The 21,176-nt window shown below is 40.9% G+C and overlaps 2 protein-coding genes across 3 annotated transcripts in view; one reads left to right on the top strand and one right to left on the bottom strand.

The window, feature by feature from the left end:
* Positions 1–4,350: 4,350 nt before the first annotated feature.
* On the bottom strand, positions 4,351–8,081 carry LOC135463946 (large ribosomal subunit protein eL19-like). The gene is made up of 5 exons (XM_064741409.1): positions 8,046–8,081; positions 7,475–7,581; positions 6,069–6,312; positions 5,213–5,323; positions 4,351–4,551 (listed from the first exon to the last, which is right to left on the bottom strand). The coding sequence occupies exons 1-5, from the start codon at positions 8,048–8,050 to the stop codon at positions 4,425–4,427; spliced, it is 594 nt and encodes a 197-aa protein (XP_064597479.1). The 5' UTR covers positions 8,051–8,081; the 3' UTR covers positions 4,351–4,424.
* Positions 8,082–8,337: 256 nt separating this feature from the next.
* LOC135463598 (ATP-dependent 6-phosphofructokinase-like) overlaps positions 8,338–21,176 on the top strand; it is a 39,122-nt gene continuing 26,283 nt past the window's right edge. For both annotated transcript variants that reach the window (XM_064740915.1, XM_064740914.1), the window contains exons 1-12: positions 8,338–8,743; positions 10,563–10,636; positions 12,435–12,512; positions 13,357–13,546; positions 14,936–15,101; positions 16,376–16,420; positions 16,846–16,954; positions 18,126–18,221; positions 18,425–18,517; positions 19,277–19,402; positions 19,741–19,805; positions 20,374–20,464. In XM_064740915.1, the coding sequence (XP_064596985.1) occupies positions 8,533–8,743; positions 10,563–10,636; positions 12,435–12,512; positions 13,357–13,546; positions 14,936–15,101; positions 16,376–16,420; positions 16,846–16,954; positions 18,126–18,221; positions 18,425–18,517; positions 19,277–19,402; positions 19,741–19,805; positions 20,374–20,464 (1,344 nt within the window). In that variant the 5' untranslated portion in view covers positions 8,338–8,532. The remainder of the gene's footprint in view (positions 8,744–10,562; positions 10,637–12,434; positions 12,513–13,356; positions 13,547–14,935; positions 15,102–16,375; positions 16,421–16,845; positions 16,955–18,125; positions 18,222–18,424; positions 18,518–19,276; positions 19,403–19,740; positions 19,806–20,373; positions 20,465–21,176) is intronic.

Genomic DNA, 21,176 nt, shown 5'->3' with positions numbered 1-21,176 from the left:
TTTTAGAGGAAGCCAGCATAGGCTAGCAACTAGATAAAATGTCTTCCCAGTTATGTAATGTGGGTCATATTTCATTTCGATGACATTTTTGCTCCATAAATTTTCAGACATTAGCCAACAAATTAATTTAGCAAGGATAGCTTACTAGGCTTTTATCAGCCTTACACCAAAGGAATTTAAACACAGGAAGCAAAATACAGAAATACTGTGTACACAGAGAGAATAAAACATGAATTTATGGATCAAGAGAAAATACAAACTTAGATTATAGATGATGAATAATCTGTTCAGTCATCGACGGTTTCATGGTTTCCTGTATGTGTTCAGTGACGGGAAACCTTCCATGTCGTCGAACATTACCATTGACTGTGGCATGAAAACCTCCTGTGATTAGTTCTGTAATCTGTCATGTGACTTCATGTCCAGCGTACAATGCTTACATTATACACCTTTTACTAGTGCAGTACCAACTGAGCTAAAGCATCTCTGTGAAATGCTACTAGCTAACTACTAGCCCACTCTGAGTTACCTGCTAGCCCACTCTGAGCTAACTACTAGCCCACTCTGAGCTAACTACTAGCCCACTCAGAGCTACCTGCTAGCCCACTCTGAGCTGATTACTAGCTTACCATCAGCACAACCTCTGGCTGGTAGCATATTTTCTCCACATATGCGATATGGGGCAATGTGGTGAATAGTTGACTAAATTAGCAGTGCCCTCATTCTTCAACATTTTGGCATTTGAAAGAGCAAATTTCATTTTTTGCTCACTTTAAATTTGATTTTGGAGACAAATCTACATAGATAGGATTGGCCAATTCCAGGGCTTCACAAAAAATGTAATTTAACCAGTTTCCACAGCATAATGCCTACAGAATATGCTTGAATATGTACTAAGTAAAGATGCGAAAAGGTTGAAGAATTACAGTAAATGTATTTAGTTCACAAGAACTGGTTGATCTTTGTGGGAACAAAATTGTTGTCTGCTTCAAAAAGAGCTTGCCTCTGAGTTAGGCTAACATAATTTTCTTCACTGGATTAAGGATAATTTTTACTCTAAATTTATAAATTGTATTTTCTTTTCTCATTACAGGAAGTGAGGTGGGCTGTTCTAGGAGCTGTATACAATTCCATTTCTATGTACAAATTCATATTTGTAGTATCTTCTTTTATCAAATTTCATCCGTCGTATGTCGGACCAGAACACTAGTTTTCTCATGAACTGCAAGGCACTTCATTCTAGACGATAAATCGTGATTTTTAATGTGTACAGTAATACACTGCATTCAACCTTTATTTTGGTACCACATATGTATAAAACAGATATTATTGGCCATGTTGAAAAAATTGTTTGGAAGTTAGTGATACTAAGTAAAAAGTTCTGTTTTTTTTTTTTTCTTTGGAAAAGAAAAATTTGAGTCGGATTGATAAAAAATAAAAAACATGTAAAAAATTGAAGTTGACTTGTTGTATTCAATTAGTTTGCTAGCATCATGTGTGTGTGTGTGTGCCTGTGAAGTCAGCTGTTTTTCACCAAGCTGTTGGTGAAAAATCATGTTAACGTTTGTGATTTAACGTAAATCACCTGAAGTTCCAGTAATTTTCACCCTTCTGTATTATAAGTCATATTAAAACTCCAAACTATATGCTCAAAACTTTCATGACATTTGAGGTGATTTACTTTGACTTAAGGGTTGCCATTCTCCCCTTCCACCCTCAAATTCCAACATTACCCATTGCATGAACTGTGTATCCCCCATATTGAGCTCTACATGTGTCAAAATAAATATGACCTCTACAAACTCAAATTATTCACGTCAGGCATCATGTCTGGTTGTCAGTACACTGTCACTGGGTGGGTGTTCAGTCTGGTGTCAGTATATTGTGACTGGGTGGGTGTTGTGGTCTCAGTACACTGTGACTGGGTGGGTGTTGTCTGGTCTCAGTACACTGACTGGTGTGGGTGTCATGTCTGTCTCAGTACACTGTGACTGGGTGGGTGTTGTCTGGTCTCAGTACTTTGACTGGGTGGGTGTCATGTCTGGTATCAGTATAATGTGACTGGGTGGGGCATCATGTCTGGTATCAGTATAATGTGACTGGGTGGGCATCATGTCTGGTATCAGTATAGTGTGATTGGGTGGGATATCATGTCTGGTATCAGTAAACTGTGTCTGGGTGGGGCATCATGTCTGGTATCAGTATAATGTGACTGGGTGGGATATCATGTCTGGTATCAGTAAACTGTGTCTGGGTGGGATATCATGTCTGGTATCAGTAAACTGTGTCTGGGTGGGGCATCATGTCTGGTATCAGTATAATGTGATTGGGTGGGATATCATGTCTGGTATCAGTAAACTGTGTCTGGGTGGGACATTATGTGTGATGTCAGTATACTGGGACTGGATGGGGCATCATGCCTGGTGTCAGCATATTGTGACTGGGTGAGGCATGCCTGGTGTCCATAACGAGTACTGTGACTGGGTGGAACATCATGTCTGGAGTCGGTACACTGTGTACATCATATCTGAGGTCAGTATATTGTGACTGGTGGAATGTGATGTCTGGAGTCAGTATATTGTGACTCAGTGGGGCATCATGTCTGGAGTCGGTACACTGTGTACATCATATCTGAGGTCAGTATATTGTGACTGGTGGAATGTGATGTCTGGAGTCAGTATATTGTGACTGGTGGAATGTGATGTCTGGAGTCAGTATATTGTGACTGGTGGAATGTGATGTCTGGAGTCAGTATATTGTGACTCGGTGGGGCATCATGTCTCATACCAGCTTTTTTGACTAGGTGAGACAAATATTCTCGAGTGACATAAAAAAGCATGTCAAATAAATAAATATTCAGTTTTGTCCGCCCATAAAACTGATCTTGTGATATACTGAGTATCAAATGCTGTGCTTTATGGAAGTTTCACATCCTAAATCTGAGAGCTGTTAAGCTCTTACTTCAGTGCTGCTTATGGTTTTTTTATTTCACTGGTGTTTTATGTCATACACAAGAATATTTCACTTACACGACGGCAGCCAGCATTATGGTGGGAGGAAACCAGACAGAGCCCGAGGGAAACACACGACCTTGTGCTGCTTATGCTTAGTACTGTTACGTCGTACTCCGTTAATCCAGCGTATGTTTCGCTCTCTACGGGTTTACTTCACCACGACCACGTGACAAGCTGCACACGGTGGCTTGTGGAGCACACAGTGACTTGTGTAGCACACAGTGGCTTGTGTAGCACACGGTGACTTGGGGAGCACACGGTGGCTTGTGTAGCACACGGCTTGTGTAGCACACGGTGGCTTGTGTAGCACGCGGTGACTTGTGTAACACACTGAGGCTTGTGTAGCACACGGTGGCTTGTGTAGCACACGGCTTGTGTAGCACACGGTGACTTGTGTAGCACACGGTGGCTTGTGGAGCACGAGGTGGCTTGTGTAGCACACGGCTTGTGTAGCACACGGTGGCTTGTGTAACACACGGTGGCTTGTGTAGCACACGGTGACTTGTGTAGCACACGGTGACTTGTGTAGCACACGGAGGCTTGTGTAGCACACGGTGGCTTGTGTAGCACACGGTGACTTGTGTAGCACACGGTGCCTTGTGTAGCACACGGTGACTTGTGTAACACACGGTGGCTTGTGTAGCACACGGTGACTTGTGTAGCACACGGTGCCTTGTGCAACACACGGTGACTTGTGTAGCACACGGTGCCTTGTGTAACACACGGTGGCTTGTGTAGCACACGGTGACTTGTGTAGCATGCGGTGCCTTGTGTAGCACGCGGTGACTTGTGTAGCACGCGGTGACTTGTGTAGCACGCGGTGACTTGTGTAGCACGCAGTGACTTGTGTAACACATGGTGGCTTGTGTAGCACACGGTGACTTGTGTAACACACGGTGGCTTGTGGAGCACACGGTGGCTTGTGTAGCACACGGTGAATTCCTGTAACATGCTAAAACAGAAAACTTAGGCATGAAGCAAGCTGATTTTCAAAGAGACCATGGGATGAATTTGCACATAATATTTTGTCAAATCCGACATATTTTGGAGCAGACATTTCCTCGACACGTTACTATAGAGAATCAATGAATTCATCAAATATGCAAAACTTCTGCAGTGATGAGTTTGATCTTGGAACAGGATCTGACATTCCACAAACAAAATATTGTCAAAATCAGACCTCTTTTGAAGTAGTTATTACACAGAAACAAAACCATGGCAAAGAGAAACCAACTGTAGCAAACAGAAACTAAAGTGTGGCAAACAGACAGAAATTAATATCCCTTAGTGGAAGCATGGTACAACAAAGCAAAAGCCAACAAACAAATCCAGGAAGTAGACGGCTGATAGTTTTATTCCCCCCAGACAAATTAGTACAATGTAACCAACAATCCAAGCTGTCAGAGCAGTCTATTTTTTGGGGGCTTCCTCCTCCTTGGCGAACGTCTTCAGAAGCTCGGCTTTCTTTTGGGCGATTCTCTCCTCTCGCCTCTTGCGGGCTTCCTTCACCTTTGACCTTCTGGCTTCGGCTTGGTCGCTAAAGAAGAAAAAATAAAGAGGTGTCAGTACATGTACAGGAGTCTTTCCATGCTAGGTTAAAGATAAGAAACAATGTCTCAATGGCCAATTCGTGAAAACTTGGGCCAATTAGAGAATGTATTTCAAATGTGTAAGTTAACTGTTTGTCCCCCTTAGATCAGAGTGTCTATCATAATGCCAGACAACTGAGTGGAAAGAGACAAGTTTATCTGGCACTTCAGTTGATACAGGGGTCAACCCACTGTCGTTATGACGACTGAAAATGCACCAAGAAATAAGTAATCATCAGTGGTATTTATACCTTAAAATCTACACTGAAAAGTTTGAGTGAGTGCTTAGGGTTGAACGTCATACTTAACAATTTTTCAGTCATATAGTGACAATGTTCACATATAAACTCAAAAAAGAAACAAAGCTATGCATATGACAATCTGAAAATATTACATTTTCTGTAAAATGTTAATTTTTTTGATACTTCCTGCATCCAAGCAAATCCATGTCAAATTCAGCGAACGAATAGATGAACACATAAACAACATCATCACAATGCCTAACATCCTGATTAATGCTTCCTACTGCTACATGATATTACTGACTAAATCGTCATTACACTTTACACCTGAGGTACAACCCGTTAAACTGTACTACTCATGACTTACCTGAGAAGCTTGGTTCGCTGTTTCTCATCCTTCCTCTTGTGGATGTGCTCCATCAGCACACGCTTGTTTTTGAACATGTTACCTTTACACTTGAGGTACAACTCGTGGTATCTGTGAAATGCAGGTTAAAAATAAGGATGTTACACAATACGAAGAAAGTAACCAAATTCAATGTCTTCATATTTCATGGTAGCATTTTACAGTGAAGAAAAGAAAACTAGTTTCTTTCTCCTTATTTCATGCATACAGCTGAAATGTAAATTGGACGTGTTTGACAACTTGGGTTCATTTGATGACCAACTTCACTCTGATCTGACCATTAAACACTGCAATATCACCAAATGCCATTAAATACGTCTTGCAAGAATGTGAGGCTTATGAATTGGAAAAACTAGATGTCACATGTTGAAAGCTATATGTACACAATTAAAGCAGGAGAACACGATGATGTGATAGTTCTTTATATACACCTGACTGACCTTATCAATGCGCATTTCCTTCTATACACCTGACTGACCCTATCAATGCTCATTTCCTTCTATACACCTGTCTGACCCTATCAATGCACATTTCACACTGAAGCAACCTGAACACGATGGGTTACGTTAACTCTGCACCCTTCATGGACGTCGTTATATCGTCGCTCCAAAACTCAGGTCACAAAATGCAAATTGAAACTTCTGCATTGTTACACCCTACAAGCTAATTGTTTGTGACTGATCTCAGTTCAAAATCTGCTGTCCAACTGACTATTAAAAGCGTTCGATTTGTGAAATAAATCAAAAATCTCCCTATTTTTTAATTTTACAGAATTCAGACTTTGATATGAATCCTCCCCTATCCCTTATCTACTTACAAATGACGGTCAATTTTCTTGGCCTCCCTGTATCTCTTCAGGAGTCTTCTCAACACGCGCATGCGTCTGATCCAGGTGATCTTCACGGGCATACGCGCATTGGCTGTTCCCTTACGCTTCCCGGTTCCTGTGTGTCGACCTTTCCTACGGGCGATCACATTCTTACGCACACGAGCTCTGGAGTGAACCTTGACAGGTTTACGGATTATCAACCCATCTTTAATAAGCCTCCGGATGTTCTGACCTGAAACGCAGAGAACACAATGTTACTTATCTCCTTGATCAGTGTTTATTTATTTGATTATTTTATTTGACTGGAGGTTTACATCGTACAAGAATATTTCACTTATATGATGACGGCCAGCATTATGGTGGAAACATGGCAGAACTGGGGTAAACCCACAACCATCCCCAGCTTGCTTGCAGATTTTCCCACGCAAGATCAGAGAGGGAGTTGGCATGAGCTGGACTCACAGTGACTGCATTGGTGAGCAGATCCTGGGTCTTTCTACTGCACTGGTTTATATAGGTAACACCTTACAAATCTTCCAGTCTTGTCCCTCAGTGGGGGCTGGACAAAGGTTAATACCTAATCCATCCAGGTACCACACAGAATTCAGTAATAAGGTTGGTGATGTAGACAAAAGCTTTGGAGACACTATAGCTGCATTTTTTTTTTTTTTTTATCAAGTGTTTTCATCAGTAATAATGAATGAATGCCTTGGGCTGAATGTCGTTCTTAACAACTTTTTTTAAATCCCATGATGAAAAAAGAGTCATTAGGGTGTGTGCATATACAGTATTGTGCCATTGTGTGGCCGAAGACACCAGACATGACACGCCAACCAGTCACATTACACGGACACCCAGCCAACCAGTCGTCCGTTTGGTCCCGGGTCTCCTGACTTCGAAGCTGACACTCTAGCTGGAGCTATCTTGATCCTGCAAGTTCAGGGTTTCCGCTAGGCCAGCTTTGCGTCCAGTTAACGAACTCATTCCCCCGGAAAAGCTACCAAAAATTCCCCTCCGGACATACGTGAAATAAAGAAAAGCCTTTTCAGTCGCCAGTGGAATCAATTGTTTTACAGATATGATGACTGAAATAAATAGTTAAATCACCAAACTAACCAATCTACACAAACTCTTGTGTATCTGCCACATCAATGACGAGTCCAATTCCTGCATCAAGGCAAACTTTCTATTTTTTGTATCCATGTGTCTGAGCCCTATGACCTAATGCATGCTGGGATAGTGCATGCTGGGATAGTGCATGCAGCACTAATGGCGCAACATGCTCCTGCATAATAGGTAAAATATATAGGTCTACAAATAGAAACCCTGAAGTTTAGATGAAAAACTTTGAATAACCTGTATACTAACTAAAGACCTACCCCGGGAATACTTACGTGAATTTGCATTTGCAATTTCATTGGTTTCATTTGGATCGAGCCAAACTTTGTTTTTGCCACATTTCAGCACAGCGGATGCCAACCGCTTTTGTAGTCTGAGGGTACTGAAAGAGAAATAGATGAGCTGGTTAACATCTTCTTTTTTTTTTTCTTGTCCGTAAGAATGTGTTTTTTGGGGGGGGGGGGTGGTAGGGGCCTTGTAAGTAGTACATTGTTGACTCTGTGTCATGGTCCATCACAACTTCCCTCCTCGTCCTGTAAACGTTACCCAACTTTCGAATGATTCAATACCAAACCCGAACAGAAATTAATTATGAAATGACATGCATATGAGGGAAAATGAAACAGTTTCGTTTCGAGAAGTAGACACGCATGACTCGGAATGGGTTAAATAATTATTATCTAGCCATCTTCAGAAAAGCGAAATCATGCATTCAACCCCGTTAATTTCATTAATCTCTTGCCAATCAATACGTCATTAAATGCAGTTTTTGTTTTTAATCGTTTTATGCCCGATAAAACATGGAATATATGTGAAATTATGGAAATTGTAGAACGGAATACGGACCTCATGGCCACCCTGTTCACGTTGTTGGGAAAGAGATCCGGCCAAGCACTAGCGTGTGATAATTCCGCTATAAAAATTAGTTCACTAAGATTTTCGGAACTTTCTCTTTTTTTCAGCTAACACATAGATATACGAACACAATATCATATAAGTTTACTGAATTCCACCACGAATTAAATAGCTTAACCTGCAATTTCATGTATGATATATATTTTACACTAATATTAGTGCGCGCTCGGTAATTAGTTTAGTAATTCACGTAGAGTCTCACAGGTGCTACGAGAGTCAACGAGATTTGAAAGGGTGACCGATCCGAAAATTGTCGTAAAAGTCAAGGAGGTGTCAAGGTCGAATGCGCCTGCCTTGATCCGCGGTTACTTACTGATCGTGTCCGCAAGATCGACCCCAGCTGTGGAAGACTCGCAAAAAATCTGTCAGGTGTCAGGCTGCTGTTAAGAACGCTTCAGCGCTTCTACCACTGCGGAAAATGGCAACCATTCCTACAAACACGAATGATGTATTCACAGACGCGAAGCCCGGCGACAAACGGCCACCGCCAAAGTATCCCAGTCAGCACATGCCGCTGTCCCGCAAAGACAGTGTGATGGTCACCCCTGGGGCTGAGGGACTGACAGTTCCTCAGGGGGCCCACACAGGGAAATGCATCGGGGTCTTCACCAGTGGTGGGGATTCCCAAGGTAATCAGGGGTATTGCTAAGTTAAAAAAAAAGAAAAAGACAGGTACAAAGAGAAGAAAATTAGCAATGTTTGGGATGTGACACTTGTGATTCACAAGTGAATCACGTTTGACAGTGGTAACGCTATTTTTTAAAACCTTTTTATATTGTAATGGTACGACATTGGGGTGTAGAGTGGCAGCGTGACAGATTTGACATGCATTAGAGTATCTATGGAAACTATTCAATATTGACATGTAATATCTCCCCGGCTGTAAGTGGGAAGGTCTGCCAGCAACCTGTGGATAGTTTTAGGTTTCTGCCGGGCTCTGCTCAGTTTTCTACCACCATAATGCCGGCCGCCCTCATATAAGTGAAATATTCTTGAGTAGGGCGTAAAACTCCAATCAAATAAATAAATATTTAATTTACTATAGGAGAGCAACATCCTTTTGGCGTAGCCTATCTAAATGTGATGAATCCTCTACATGTGTCTGTTAGCATAGGAATATTTTACTTTATAAGATAAATTGTACAGGTAAAATTTGTTTTTTCAGTCTCATGATATTAAAACTCATTAATATAAGATAAATGATTCAGATTTATAATAAAGGTATGTAGATGCTTTCCTGTTAGACAAAAAAATCTGCACAGCATAGCCTGCATTAATTGTCAGTGTCAACAAAGAGTGGTTTTGAACTTTGTTTTCCTGACACAGATTTGTATTCACTTCCATGTTATTTAGATAACATGCATTTTCACTCTAGCATTTGCCTCGAGCAAAGCCCAAAAGTGTAAGTAAAAAGTAAAATTTGGGTCTCCATGCTGTCATGAATATAGTTCAGCCCTTTGATTGCACTGGATTGTAATTCAGGATTAATTAAGGGACAGGCACATGTTTGTGGCAGACTATGTTGCAATTTGTTAATAGCACGGGTGACATGATTTGTGTAATTTTGTTGCATATATGTGTGGATTATTAGGGATTAATTATACAGTGATAGACTAATTAAACTTGATAGCATTCTGTCAAGGAAAATATGACATATAACACATTGTCTGAAAAATGTACTTGCATGTGTATGTTGGTAGATAAATTCAGCTTCTTTAACATTATTTCTATTACATGTAGATATTTATTCAGATGTAAAGAATTCTCCCATTAAAGGCATAGAAAAAACTAACCTCACAGAAAAATAGGGTTAGAAAACATAATACTGGTGATTTATTAGTATTCATGTGTCTTTGTTGTAGTAATTGTGAGTGTGTCCTTATTTAATATCTCTTAAGAATTATTAGGTATCTTATGGTAGTTTTTGTGCAGTGGTATGTAAAGTATCCAAACTTGAGCATTGTTGGTTGTTTGCAGACAATATTCCTATGGACCCAATAACATGTCACAATAGTGGTTGAGTCCATGTAGATACAGAGTAGAAACTAATTAAGATCACTGGAAGGTTAAAGGTCATAGGTTATAGACTCTTCCATTGTTCTTCCTAGGGAGACCACTGTAAAAAGTTTATTTTTAGCAGGTTTGGAGTTGGGTTGTTGAATTACAGTAGAAATGTACATGTATGGGTACGCAGTGGTTTACTCTGGCCACTCCAGTGACCGCCACCAATAAACCTCACTGCCATTACACATTTCTGAGTATGACATGAGACACAGTAAATATTTGCCCCATAATCTCTACTCCTTACATCCTATCATATAAATATTATATTATCTCCAACAGTTTGAAATTCTCCATAATTGAAAACTGAAGTGAATAGTTGTACTAAACTACATGTAACCCTGTTTTAAACATTAGGGAGTAAGATATGTATTTTGTAACTTGCAGGTATGAATGCTGCAGTTCGTGCCTGCGTCAGGATGGGCTTTTACCTGGGCTGTAAAGTCTACATGATTAAGGAGGTATAACTTCACTGAATTCATTGATTAAATCTCCGTGAAAGTCACACAGATTTCGCCTATTTTATGTACAGTGTCATTAATTCAGTTGGCCGCTGGGGTGGCCTAATAGAACGTCTGCCTCGAAGTCTGGAGACCCAGGTGCGGGTCATACCAAAAATTTTAAAATTGTACTTGCTGCTGGCACGTTTGGCACTCAGCTCTAAGAGGTTAGAGCAAGGAAACATGACTGGTTGACCTGGTGTCAGTAGGAGAAGACTGGGTGGGTTCTCTTGTCTGGTGTCTTCGGTATGATACTGGCAGCAGCACTTTGGTGGCATGGACTCGCCCTGCCACAAGAAAACAATACATGTACACACACCTAATGACACGTCGTTGTCATATGACTGAAAAATTGTCAAGTATGACGTTAAACCCCAAGCATACATACCCCAAATGGCCTAAAGTTTCATCCATGACTAAGTTGCTCATTTTTCCAGATTCTGGGAGTTCTATTGATGTTAGAAAGATGCTGTGAGAGGTGTTTGGAAGGTAGGATGATATCCTACTGGGAAAATGTAAATTTTAGCACCAGATGCAATATCTCATGACATTTTTTTGCCTTCAAAAATGCCCTATTGGGGTCAAATTTAGGGTACATACAAACGTACATGTAAAGACAATCCAGTCTCAACATCATTTCTGTTATGAAATCTGGTTCAGAGATTTTGTCTCCACTGAAGCATTCCGCTCACTGCACTGAAAATCTTACATCATTCTAAAATATCATTGTTATGTCAACACAGATGTTATGTGTGTGCCTGTTCATTTTAATTATGCTATTTGTGACTCCTGATATACAATAGAAGACCCTTGATTCTCTTACCTGTTTTTATTAATTATACTAATTGTGACCCCTGATATACATATACAATAGAAGACCCCAGATTCCCTTGCCTGTTTGTATTATACTGATTGTGACCCCTGATATACAATAGAAGACCCTAGATTCTCTTGCCTGTTTGTATTATTTATACTAATTGTTTTTTGTATTAATGATACTAATTGTGACGCCTAATATACGTGTACCATAAAAGCCCCCTGATTCTCTTGCCTGTTTGTGTTATGCTAATTGTGACCCCTGATATACATATACAATAGAAGACCCCTGATTCTCTTTCCCGTTTGTATTAATTATACTAATTGTGACCCCTGATATATGTGTACCATGGAAGACCCCTGATTCTCTTGCCTGTTTGTATTATACTAATTGTGACCCCTGATATACATATACAATAGAAGACCCTAGATTCTCTTGCCTGTTTGTATTAATTATACTAATTGTGACCCCTGATATAAGTGTACCATAGAAGACCCCCGATTCTCTTGCCTGTTTGTATTATACTAATTATGACCCCCTGATATACATATCAAATATAAGACCCTAAATTCTCTTGCCTGTTTGTATTAATTATACTAATTGTGACCCCTGATATACGTTTACCATAGAAGACCCCTGATTCTCTTGCCTGTTTGTATTATACTAATTGTGACCACTGATATACATGTACTATAGAAGACCCCAGATTCTTGCCTGTTTGTATTAATTATACTAATTGTGACCCATGATATACGTGTACCATAGAAGACCCCTGATTCTCTTGTCTGTTTGTATTATACTAATTGTGACCCCTAATATCATAGAAGACCCCAGATTCTCTTGCCTGCTTGTATTATTTATACTGTTTGTGACCCTTGATATACCATAGACTGCCCATTCTCTTGGCTGCTTTCTAGCTTTCCTAACCTTTCTGTACCTCAGGGATACCAAGGCATGGTGGATGGTGGAGACAACATCGTGGAGGCTTCCTGGCCCTCTGTTTCAGGGATAATGCAGCTGGTAGGTGTACATGTGTACAGCTCATGTCATTTGGAACAAGTGCTGTATTTACCCTCTATAAAGTACTCACTTTGTTGTATTCTGAGAATCCTTTGATCTTAAAAAATGTGTTTTGTACTTTGTTTGGAAGATAGAATGATAACCCACTGGCAAGACCATAATGACCCAGGAGTCTCTCACCAATGCGGTCGCTGTGAGTTCAAGTCCAGCTCATGCTGGCTTCTCCTCCGGCCGTAAGTGGGAATGTCTGCTAGAAACCTGCGGATGGTCGTGGGTTTCCCCTGGGTTCTGCCCGGTTTCCACCCACCATAATGCTGGTCGCCGTTGTATAAGTAAAATATTCTTGAGTACGGCGTAAAGCACCAATGAAGTAAACAAATAGATAAATACTGGTAAGACTGAAAATCTTGAAGTTCCATCGCCAAAAGTAATCTTTTATCAACTTTGTATGTCCCTAAAATGCACTTTTTGTTGTAAATACAATAGTTGTATGTTCTCTTGGGTAAAATAAGGAAGATGTTCAAATGATGTCGTGAGTGATCTGTCAGGCATAGGTTATACAAATCTGTTCAGCCACAGAAACAAAACTGAATATAGCTGACATGAACTATAAGTGAAAAAATCAGAATTTCCCTTCATTTGATTAGCCTAAAATTAAACGACACATGCTCTAACTTTACTCTAATGTAACTTTGTTACTTGACATTTCACAAATAATTGTATGACACCATCTGTATTTATTCTCAGTAAATATTTTCAAATGCCTTCACATATTTATGTCCAGCCATACCTGTAATTTTCTCTGTGACCCAAATGCCTCATGAGTAGTTTCGTGTCATGTCAGGGAGGAACTGTGATCGGGAGCGCTCGGTGCGCCGAGTTTCGGGAGCGCTCTGGGCGACTGCGTGCTGCCAAAAACCTCCTGGAAAACAACATCACAAACCTGGTTGTGATTGGTGGAGATGGAAGTCTGACCGGAGCAAACCTGTTCCGACAGGAGTGGGACGGTCTTCTTCAAGAACTGGTCGAAACTGGTAGGAACTTAAATTAGCTGTTACTGTGTGAGTCCCATATTCTCTTTACTGTGGACCAAGTCCCATTAGTTTTGTAGTAAAGTTCTGTCCAGTTCTGAAATAAATACAGAGACATTTTACATGGACTGTATTTTGCCTGAAGTTTAGCTTCTTGAAAGTGACGCAGTTTGCTTGACTCTAGTTGATGCATCCATCTTATAGGGCCACTTAAGAGTCCTGGGTGAAGTTTGATTAATTTCTTATCAGAAAAACTGTAGTGTTGGTATCAGAAATACCATTGTATGGCCTGTATAGGTTCTGTATGGCATGTGTAGGTTCTGTATGGCCTGTATAGGTTCTGTATGGCCTGTATAGGTCCTGTATGGCCTGTATAGGTTCTGTATGGCCTGTATAGGTTCTGTATGGCCTGTATAGGTTCTGTATGGCCTGTATAGGTTCTGTATGGTCTGTATAGGTTCTGTATGGCCTGTATAGGTCCTGTATGGCCTGTATAGGTTCTGTATGGCCTGTATAGGTCCTGTATGGCCTGTATAGGTCCTGTATGGCCTGTATAGGTTCTGTATGGCCTGTATAGGTTCTGTATGGCCTGTATAGGTTCTGTATAGGTTCTGTATAGGTTCTGTATGGCCTGTATAGGTTCTGTATGGCCTGTATAGGTTCTGTATGGCCTGTATAGGTTCTGTATAGGTTCTGTATGGCCTGTATAGGTTCTGTATGGCCTGTATAGGTTCTGTATGGCCTGTATAGGCTCTGTATAGGTTCTGTATGGCCTGTATAGGTTCTGTATGGCCTGTATAGGTTCTGTATGGCCTGTATAGGTTCTGTATGGCCTGTATAGGTTCTGTATGGCCTGTATAGGTTCTGTATGGCCTGTATAGGTTCTGTATAGGTTCTGTATGGCCTGTATAGGTTCTGTATGGCCTGTATAGGTTCTGTATGGCCTGTATAGGTTCTGTATAGGTTCTGTATGGCCTGTATAGGTTCTGTATGGCCTGTATAGGTTCTGTATGGCCTGTATAGGTTCTGTATAGGTTCTGTATGGCCTGTATAGGTTCTGTATGGCCTGTATAGGTTCTGTATGGCCTGTATAGGTTCTGTATGGCCTGTATAGGTTCTGTATAGGTTCTGTATGGCCTGTATAGGTTCTGTATGGCCTGTATAGGTTCTGTATAGGTTCTGTATGGCCTGTATAGGTTCTGTATGGCCTGTATAGGTCCTGTATGGCCTGTATAGGTATATGTGCTTCTGCAAGGGCATGTTTACATACCAAACTTTAGGTGAAATACAGTGTGTTATGGTGTCAAGTATGGTCAAGTATTAAAGGATGTAGGGAAATAGAATTTTCAAAACTGCATCACCAATTCCTTATTGCACTGATTGGTTGATCAGGTCAGGTGACTCCAGAGAAGAGGGATCAGTGCCGCAGTCTGAACATTGCTGGAATGGTTGGTTCCATCGACAATGATTTTTGCGGGACAGACATGACCATTGGGACAGATAGCGCTCTTCATCGCATTGTGGAGGCAGTGGACGCCATTACAACGACAGCTGCCAGGTCAGACAAAGCATCTTACTCTCCCTGATTTATTTTATTCATTTTTTCATACGTGTTTATTCAGGGCATATTTATACACACACACACACACACACACACACACACACACACACACACATATATATATATATATATATATATATATTTGTTCTTGTCAGAATAGGAATTCTGTGGAATGAAACTTAAGTCTTTGTGGAGATCAGTCTGACTGAAAATCCTGCAAGTGCTTTTACTAAATGATACAAATGAAGTAGTATCCAGTATTTAGTGGTTTTGAACAATTAATAAGTAAGGGTTATCCCCTTGTCATTATCACCTCGGCCTTACCACCTCGTCGTTATCACCTCGGCCTTACCACCTCGTCGTTATCACCTCGGCCTTACCACCTCGTCGTTATCACCTCGGCATTACCACCTCCGCCTTATCACCTCGGTCTTACCACCTCCGCCTTACCACCTCGGTCTTATCACCTCGGCCTTACCACCTCGGCCTTACCACCTCGGCCTTACCACCCCGGCCTTATCACCTCGGTCTTACCACCTCGGTCTTATCACCTCGGCCTTACCACTTCGGTCTTACCTCCTCGGTCTTACCACCTCGGTCTTATCACCTCGGCCTTACCACCTCGGTCATCACCTCGGTCTTACCACCTCGGTCTTATCACCTCGGCCTTACCACTTCGGTCTTACCTCCTCGGTCTTACCACCTCGGTCTTATCACCTCGGCCTTACCACCTCGGTCTTATCACCTCGGCCTTACCACCTCGGCCTAACCACCTCGACCTTACCACCTCGGCCTTACCACCTCGGTCTAACCACCTCGGTCTTATCACCTCGGTCTTACCACCTCGGCCTTACCACCTCGTCCTTACCACCTCGGTCTTATCACCTCGTCCTTACCACCTCGGTCTTATCACCTCGGCGTTACCACTTCGGTCTTACCACCTCAGTCTTACCACCTCGGCCTTACCACCTCGGTCTAACCACCTCGGTCTTATCACCTCGGTCTTACCACCTCGGCCTTACCACCTCGGTCTTATGACCTCGGCCTTACCACCTGATAAGCAGTTACATAATAGACCGATGGGCTTCTTGCAGTTGTGTTCAGGGAAAGTGGGCTGTTTAATGTGTCTCTCGCCGACAACAGTAGGGCTAGTATATAACAGTAGGGCCAGTATATAACAGTAGGGCTAGTATATATCGTGTGTTAATGTTGTACTAGCTTTCTAACCTTCCATTGAAATGTTAATGATGCTTACTTATATCTGTTTGCAGTCACCAGAGGGCGTTTGTCTTAGAAGTCATGGGAAGGCACTGCGGGTAAGTTGTCGTTTACTCTTCAGAAAGTACTTCTGTCAACGAAATCTGTCTGTATCTGTTGTGTTCACCTTCATTGTGCTGATGAGCTAGAATTCACCTGTGGAGGACAGAGTATTAGTTACTTCATTCCTTATGCACTATTAGTACTGGCATGCTCTCTGGTTTTATGTGCCAAGGTCTGCCAACAAGCTGCCGGTACTTATGGGGTTCCAAGAGCATGGTATCCTCCCACCACAATGCTGGCCGTCGTTGTTTAAGTGAAATATTCTTGAATGTGGCATAGAACTCCAGTTAGATATTTATTTGATTGGTGTTGTGGTGGGAGGATATCGGGCAGAGCACCGGGAGGGGAGGCTCATAACCATCTGCAGGTAAATAAATAAATCTGTTTATTATAGCACCTGCATTATTAATCTTGATTTCAGGTATTTGGCATTAGTGGCTGCCCTGGCCAGCGAGGCTGATTGGGTATTTATCCCGGAGTGGCCCCCAGAGCCCAACTGGGAAGACACACTTTGTAACAAACTAGTCCTCGTGAGTATATGGGGATATTTCAAAATACCATTCATGTTAAAGATGATGGTAATGATAGTGATGTGTGAAAATACAACTAATCTTGAAGAAGATGATCATAATGGTAATGATACATGAAAATAATAGTGCTGATAATGAGAATGTGTAATAATGATAATGGCAAGTTTATATGTATATGGGGGCCTCTGTGGCTCAGTTAGTGCCCTAGTGCAGCGTAATGACCCAGTAGCCTCTCACCAATGCGGTCGCTGTGAGTTCAAGTCCAGCTCATGCTGGCTCCCTCTCCGGGCGTATGTAGGAAGGTCTTCAGCAACCTGTGGGTGGTCGTGGGATTTCCTCCGGGCTCTGCCCGGTTTCCACCCATCATAATGCTGGTCGCCGTCGTATGAGTGAAATATTCTTGAGTACAGCGTAAAACACCAATCAGATAAATAAATAAATACATGTATATGAAATTATCCCACATCTTACAAAATACTCATTGGACAACAACGGTCACGTGGAGTACCGATATATTCTCGAATCCCGCAGACAAGGTCAAATGTGTCTGCTGAGTGGGTTATCTCACTTTGTTAGGTTTTGAATACGCTGGTCGCATCGCTGAAGCGATTCACCTATAAATCAGCCCTCTGCATTGAAATGATGGGTCCATGCAGGATAAATTCGTTACATGGTTACTCAGTGATAGGATACAGAAATATATGGTGTCAATAATTCTCATATTTATATGAGGATTGCTGACAACGTATATTTCGGTATCGTTTAGTAACCATGTAACTAATAATGTCATTTGTGATAAAGACGATTACAGTAATGACAGTGGTAGGGATGTAGGAATACATTTGTGGTGATAATGATTATTATAATGCTGATAATGATAATGATACATATTTTAATAATTAACTGAGTATGTATTTTATCTCTTATGAAATTGTCATCTGTTGTGCGTTATATAATAATACACATAATACATAATATTAATATTATGTACATAATATTAAAAAAATAATAAAATTTGGTCATGTTTGTAAAACCCTATAAGTAAGTAAATGGTCACATTAAACTGACACTTAAAGAAAGCAAAATGTATCAGATTAAATTTCTCATGTGTAGGTGTATAAGTTGAAAGATTTTTATTGATATCTGTGATTGTATGTGATTTTGTATCCAGGAGAGAAAACTGGGTCTCCGCCTGAACATCATCATTGTGGCTGAAGGTGCCATTGACCGAGAGGGTAAAGCAATCACAGGAGAAATGGTGAAAAACGTGAGTATGCTGGTCAGTGATGATGACTGTTTCCATTAGTGACACGTCCTGAGTACCCAGATACATTGAGATTTTTGTTTATATTGAGCTAGTGATTTTGTAAGTGAATACAACGAGAGTGTTAAGTAAGGAAAACCAGTAAACGAAAATCTGTTCAGTGTGAATGACAGGTTTTATGCTTATTCTTCCTTTTGTTCTTGCAGCTGATCACAACACGGCTGAAGTTTGACACTCGGGTGACCGTCCTGGGTCATGTTCAGCGTGGTGGACGTCCGTCAGCCTTTGACAGAATCCTGGTCAGTTGAGCTTCTAAGTAAATAGTTTGTCTGATCAGCTAAGCTTTAAAATCGGTAATAAATATTTGGATCATGAGTTGCATGTAATGCCTCTTGACATGAGATTCATTATGTCGCCACGATATGGCTGAAATATTGCCGATGTTGCGTTAAGCCATAATCATTCATTCATTCATTATGTCACTTGTGTGATCAGTATGCTATTGATGATGTGACAAGATAATATTGCTGGCCATAGATGGTCTGCTCAGTGTCAGTATACTGTGGCTGGGTCAGGGTGTCCTGTCTTGTCAGGGTGTCATGTCTGGTGTCTTCAGCATGGCCTGACACTGCAGAAAGTGACGTGAACCCCCAAGGAGAGTAAGCATTTCAATAAAGAACATTATCATCTCTAAGCTCCATGACAAACATATAATCGTTCAGACGGATATATCATTGACCTTTAATGTCATCCGTGATATTTTGTCTAACTCTAATATTCCTTCAAGTCCTCCTCTCTGGCTGTGTGTGGGAAGGGCTGACAGCAACCTGCGAATGGCTGGGGGTTTCCCCAGGCCTATGACCGTTTTCCTCCTACCATAATGCTAATAAGTCTTAAGAGTCTTAGGTTTGTTTGGAATGTAAGATGATATCCAACTGGAAAAATTTAGTTTTACCAACAACAGCAATATTCTATGACCTTTATTTACCTGTAAAAGTGCCCTTTTTAAGTCGTGTTATAGGTCGAATACAGTAAATGACTACTTCTGTTTATATCAGGGTTGTCGTATGGGGGCAGAGGCTGCTGTAGCCCTCATGGATGCCACACCTGACACGCCAGCTTGTGTTGTCTCCCTTGATGGTAACCAGACTGTCCGTGTTCCCTTGATGGAATGCGTGGAGAGGGTGAGGGAGGTTTTTTAAATCATGATTTAAATGAGATTTTTTTGTTTCATTCCAACTGAACTCACAGTTAGGTTCAAAGAGAGTAGTAAGTACATAAGTTCACAGTATGCAAATTATTGGCCAGCACTGAAGTTAAAAGAGACGAAAACAAATTCTCTCTCATACTTCCATGAATTTACTTTAAATTGTCTCGAACAAAGTAGAGAAAGTCGGAACATTTTGAGTCCATTCCTTAAAAGAGTCTAATGGCGTCTTGTGAGCAAAGCTAGAAGGCACTAGGCACTTAAATTGTAAGCATTTGCAGTATACTGGCTAAATACTTTTTTTCCCCTCCGTAGACAAAAGCTGTCCAAAAGGCTATGGATGCCAAGAATTTCCAAGAAGCTGTACGGCTGAGGGGAAGGTAATTACACATGTAGTGCACATGAACAAAAGGCCCGCTCTGAATTACCTCCCTTGTTACTATGACGTAAAGCAGAATTAGTTTTTGTGGCGTGAAGCTACAAGACGTGGGGCCTCGCCTATCTGAGCATGCAGTATGTAGGTGATGTCATGACAGCAACAAATATTTGCTAGGCAACAGAATGTAAAAACACATTATATCAGAGTTTGAGAGTCTTAGAAATGCCAAGAGATGTTTTTCAACTTAAGTATATATATTTGACGGAATCGCTACAGCTATTGTATTTGACCCTGAAACTTACTATAAGCAATTTTCTCGCGAAGCTTCCACCTCACCCCTATTTTATTCCTGTAAACACACATTATAAGCGGGAGATTGACCACAAGGGAGGTAATTTGGTTTGGCCCTATTTAACCCTAACTCACATTGATTTGGGCTATGAATTTGCCAGGTTGGGGTTCAGTGTTAAAAGGAGATACCTTATTAAGATATCCGGAGGATTGACGATTTCTTATGACCTGTTTTTACTGATTTTCTCACTACACTGTTGTATTGTTGCCGTTGACAGGAGTTTCCAGAACAATCTGTTCACATACAGAAAGCTGAGTAAGCTTCAGCCTCCCCCAAATATGTGTGATGAAAAGGGGGAGTTGTGCAAGGTAAGTTCTCTCCCTTTACACAGCTCTTCTGTCTTTGTGTTAATAATATATACATATGTACATGTATTTTTTGTGTCAGGAAAAAGTAGCAGATACAAATAAGAAAAGCCTTAAGGTACATGTATTGTCACACGCTGTTGTCGTGGTGTAGAATGCAGTATGATTGCCAAAACAAGTGTTACATGGTAACCAATGATTCATTTATCACATTCAGTTTTTCTTCTTCAGTGGAAAGAATAAGTGACAGTAGTCATGTACTGAAAATATGTGGACGTATGTAGTTTCATTATTGGATACTAATTGTTGTACTGGTATGATAACCTTGTTTTGCAGTTTTTGTGTGGAAATGAATAATAGTTTAGCTATTTCAATACAGTAGGTTTGTGAAGTGTATTTAAATTGTTTCTCTTTTGCTGTGGAATGACAGTGTTTGTTTCAGATGCATGCATAAGTTGGCTCCTTCAATTTTCAGCATTCATAAATGTGACAGTTTTAAAGGATTACATTATGCTCTGTGCTGTTGCTGAGGAAATCACATGCCTAGACTGTTACAGCTCTCAGATGCATCGTGTATCTTCACAGTGGGGCATATGGTGCTAAAATGTGGGTTGTGGGCTATGTATGGGTGCATTATTTTTATAAAGCATTTGTTACACTGCCTGCTATGTGTAGCTGTCATATTTGTATTTACTGAAACTGAAAGTAAACATTG

This window comes from Liolophura sinensis, chromosome 3 (assembly GCF_032854445.1).
Source record: "Liolophura sinensis isolate JHLJ2023 chromosome 3, CUHK_Ljap_v2, whole genome shotgun sequence".
Classification (NCBI taxonomy): Eukaryota; Metazoa; Mollusca; class Polyplacophora; order Chitonida; family Chitonidae; genus Liolophura; species Liolophura sinensis.
This window is presented reverse-complemented; position numbering and strand designations above follow the sequence as displayed.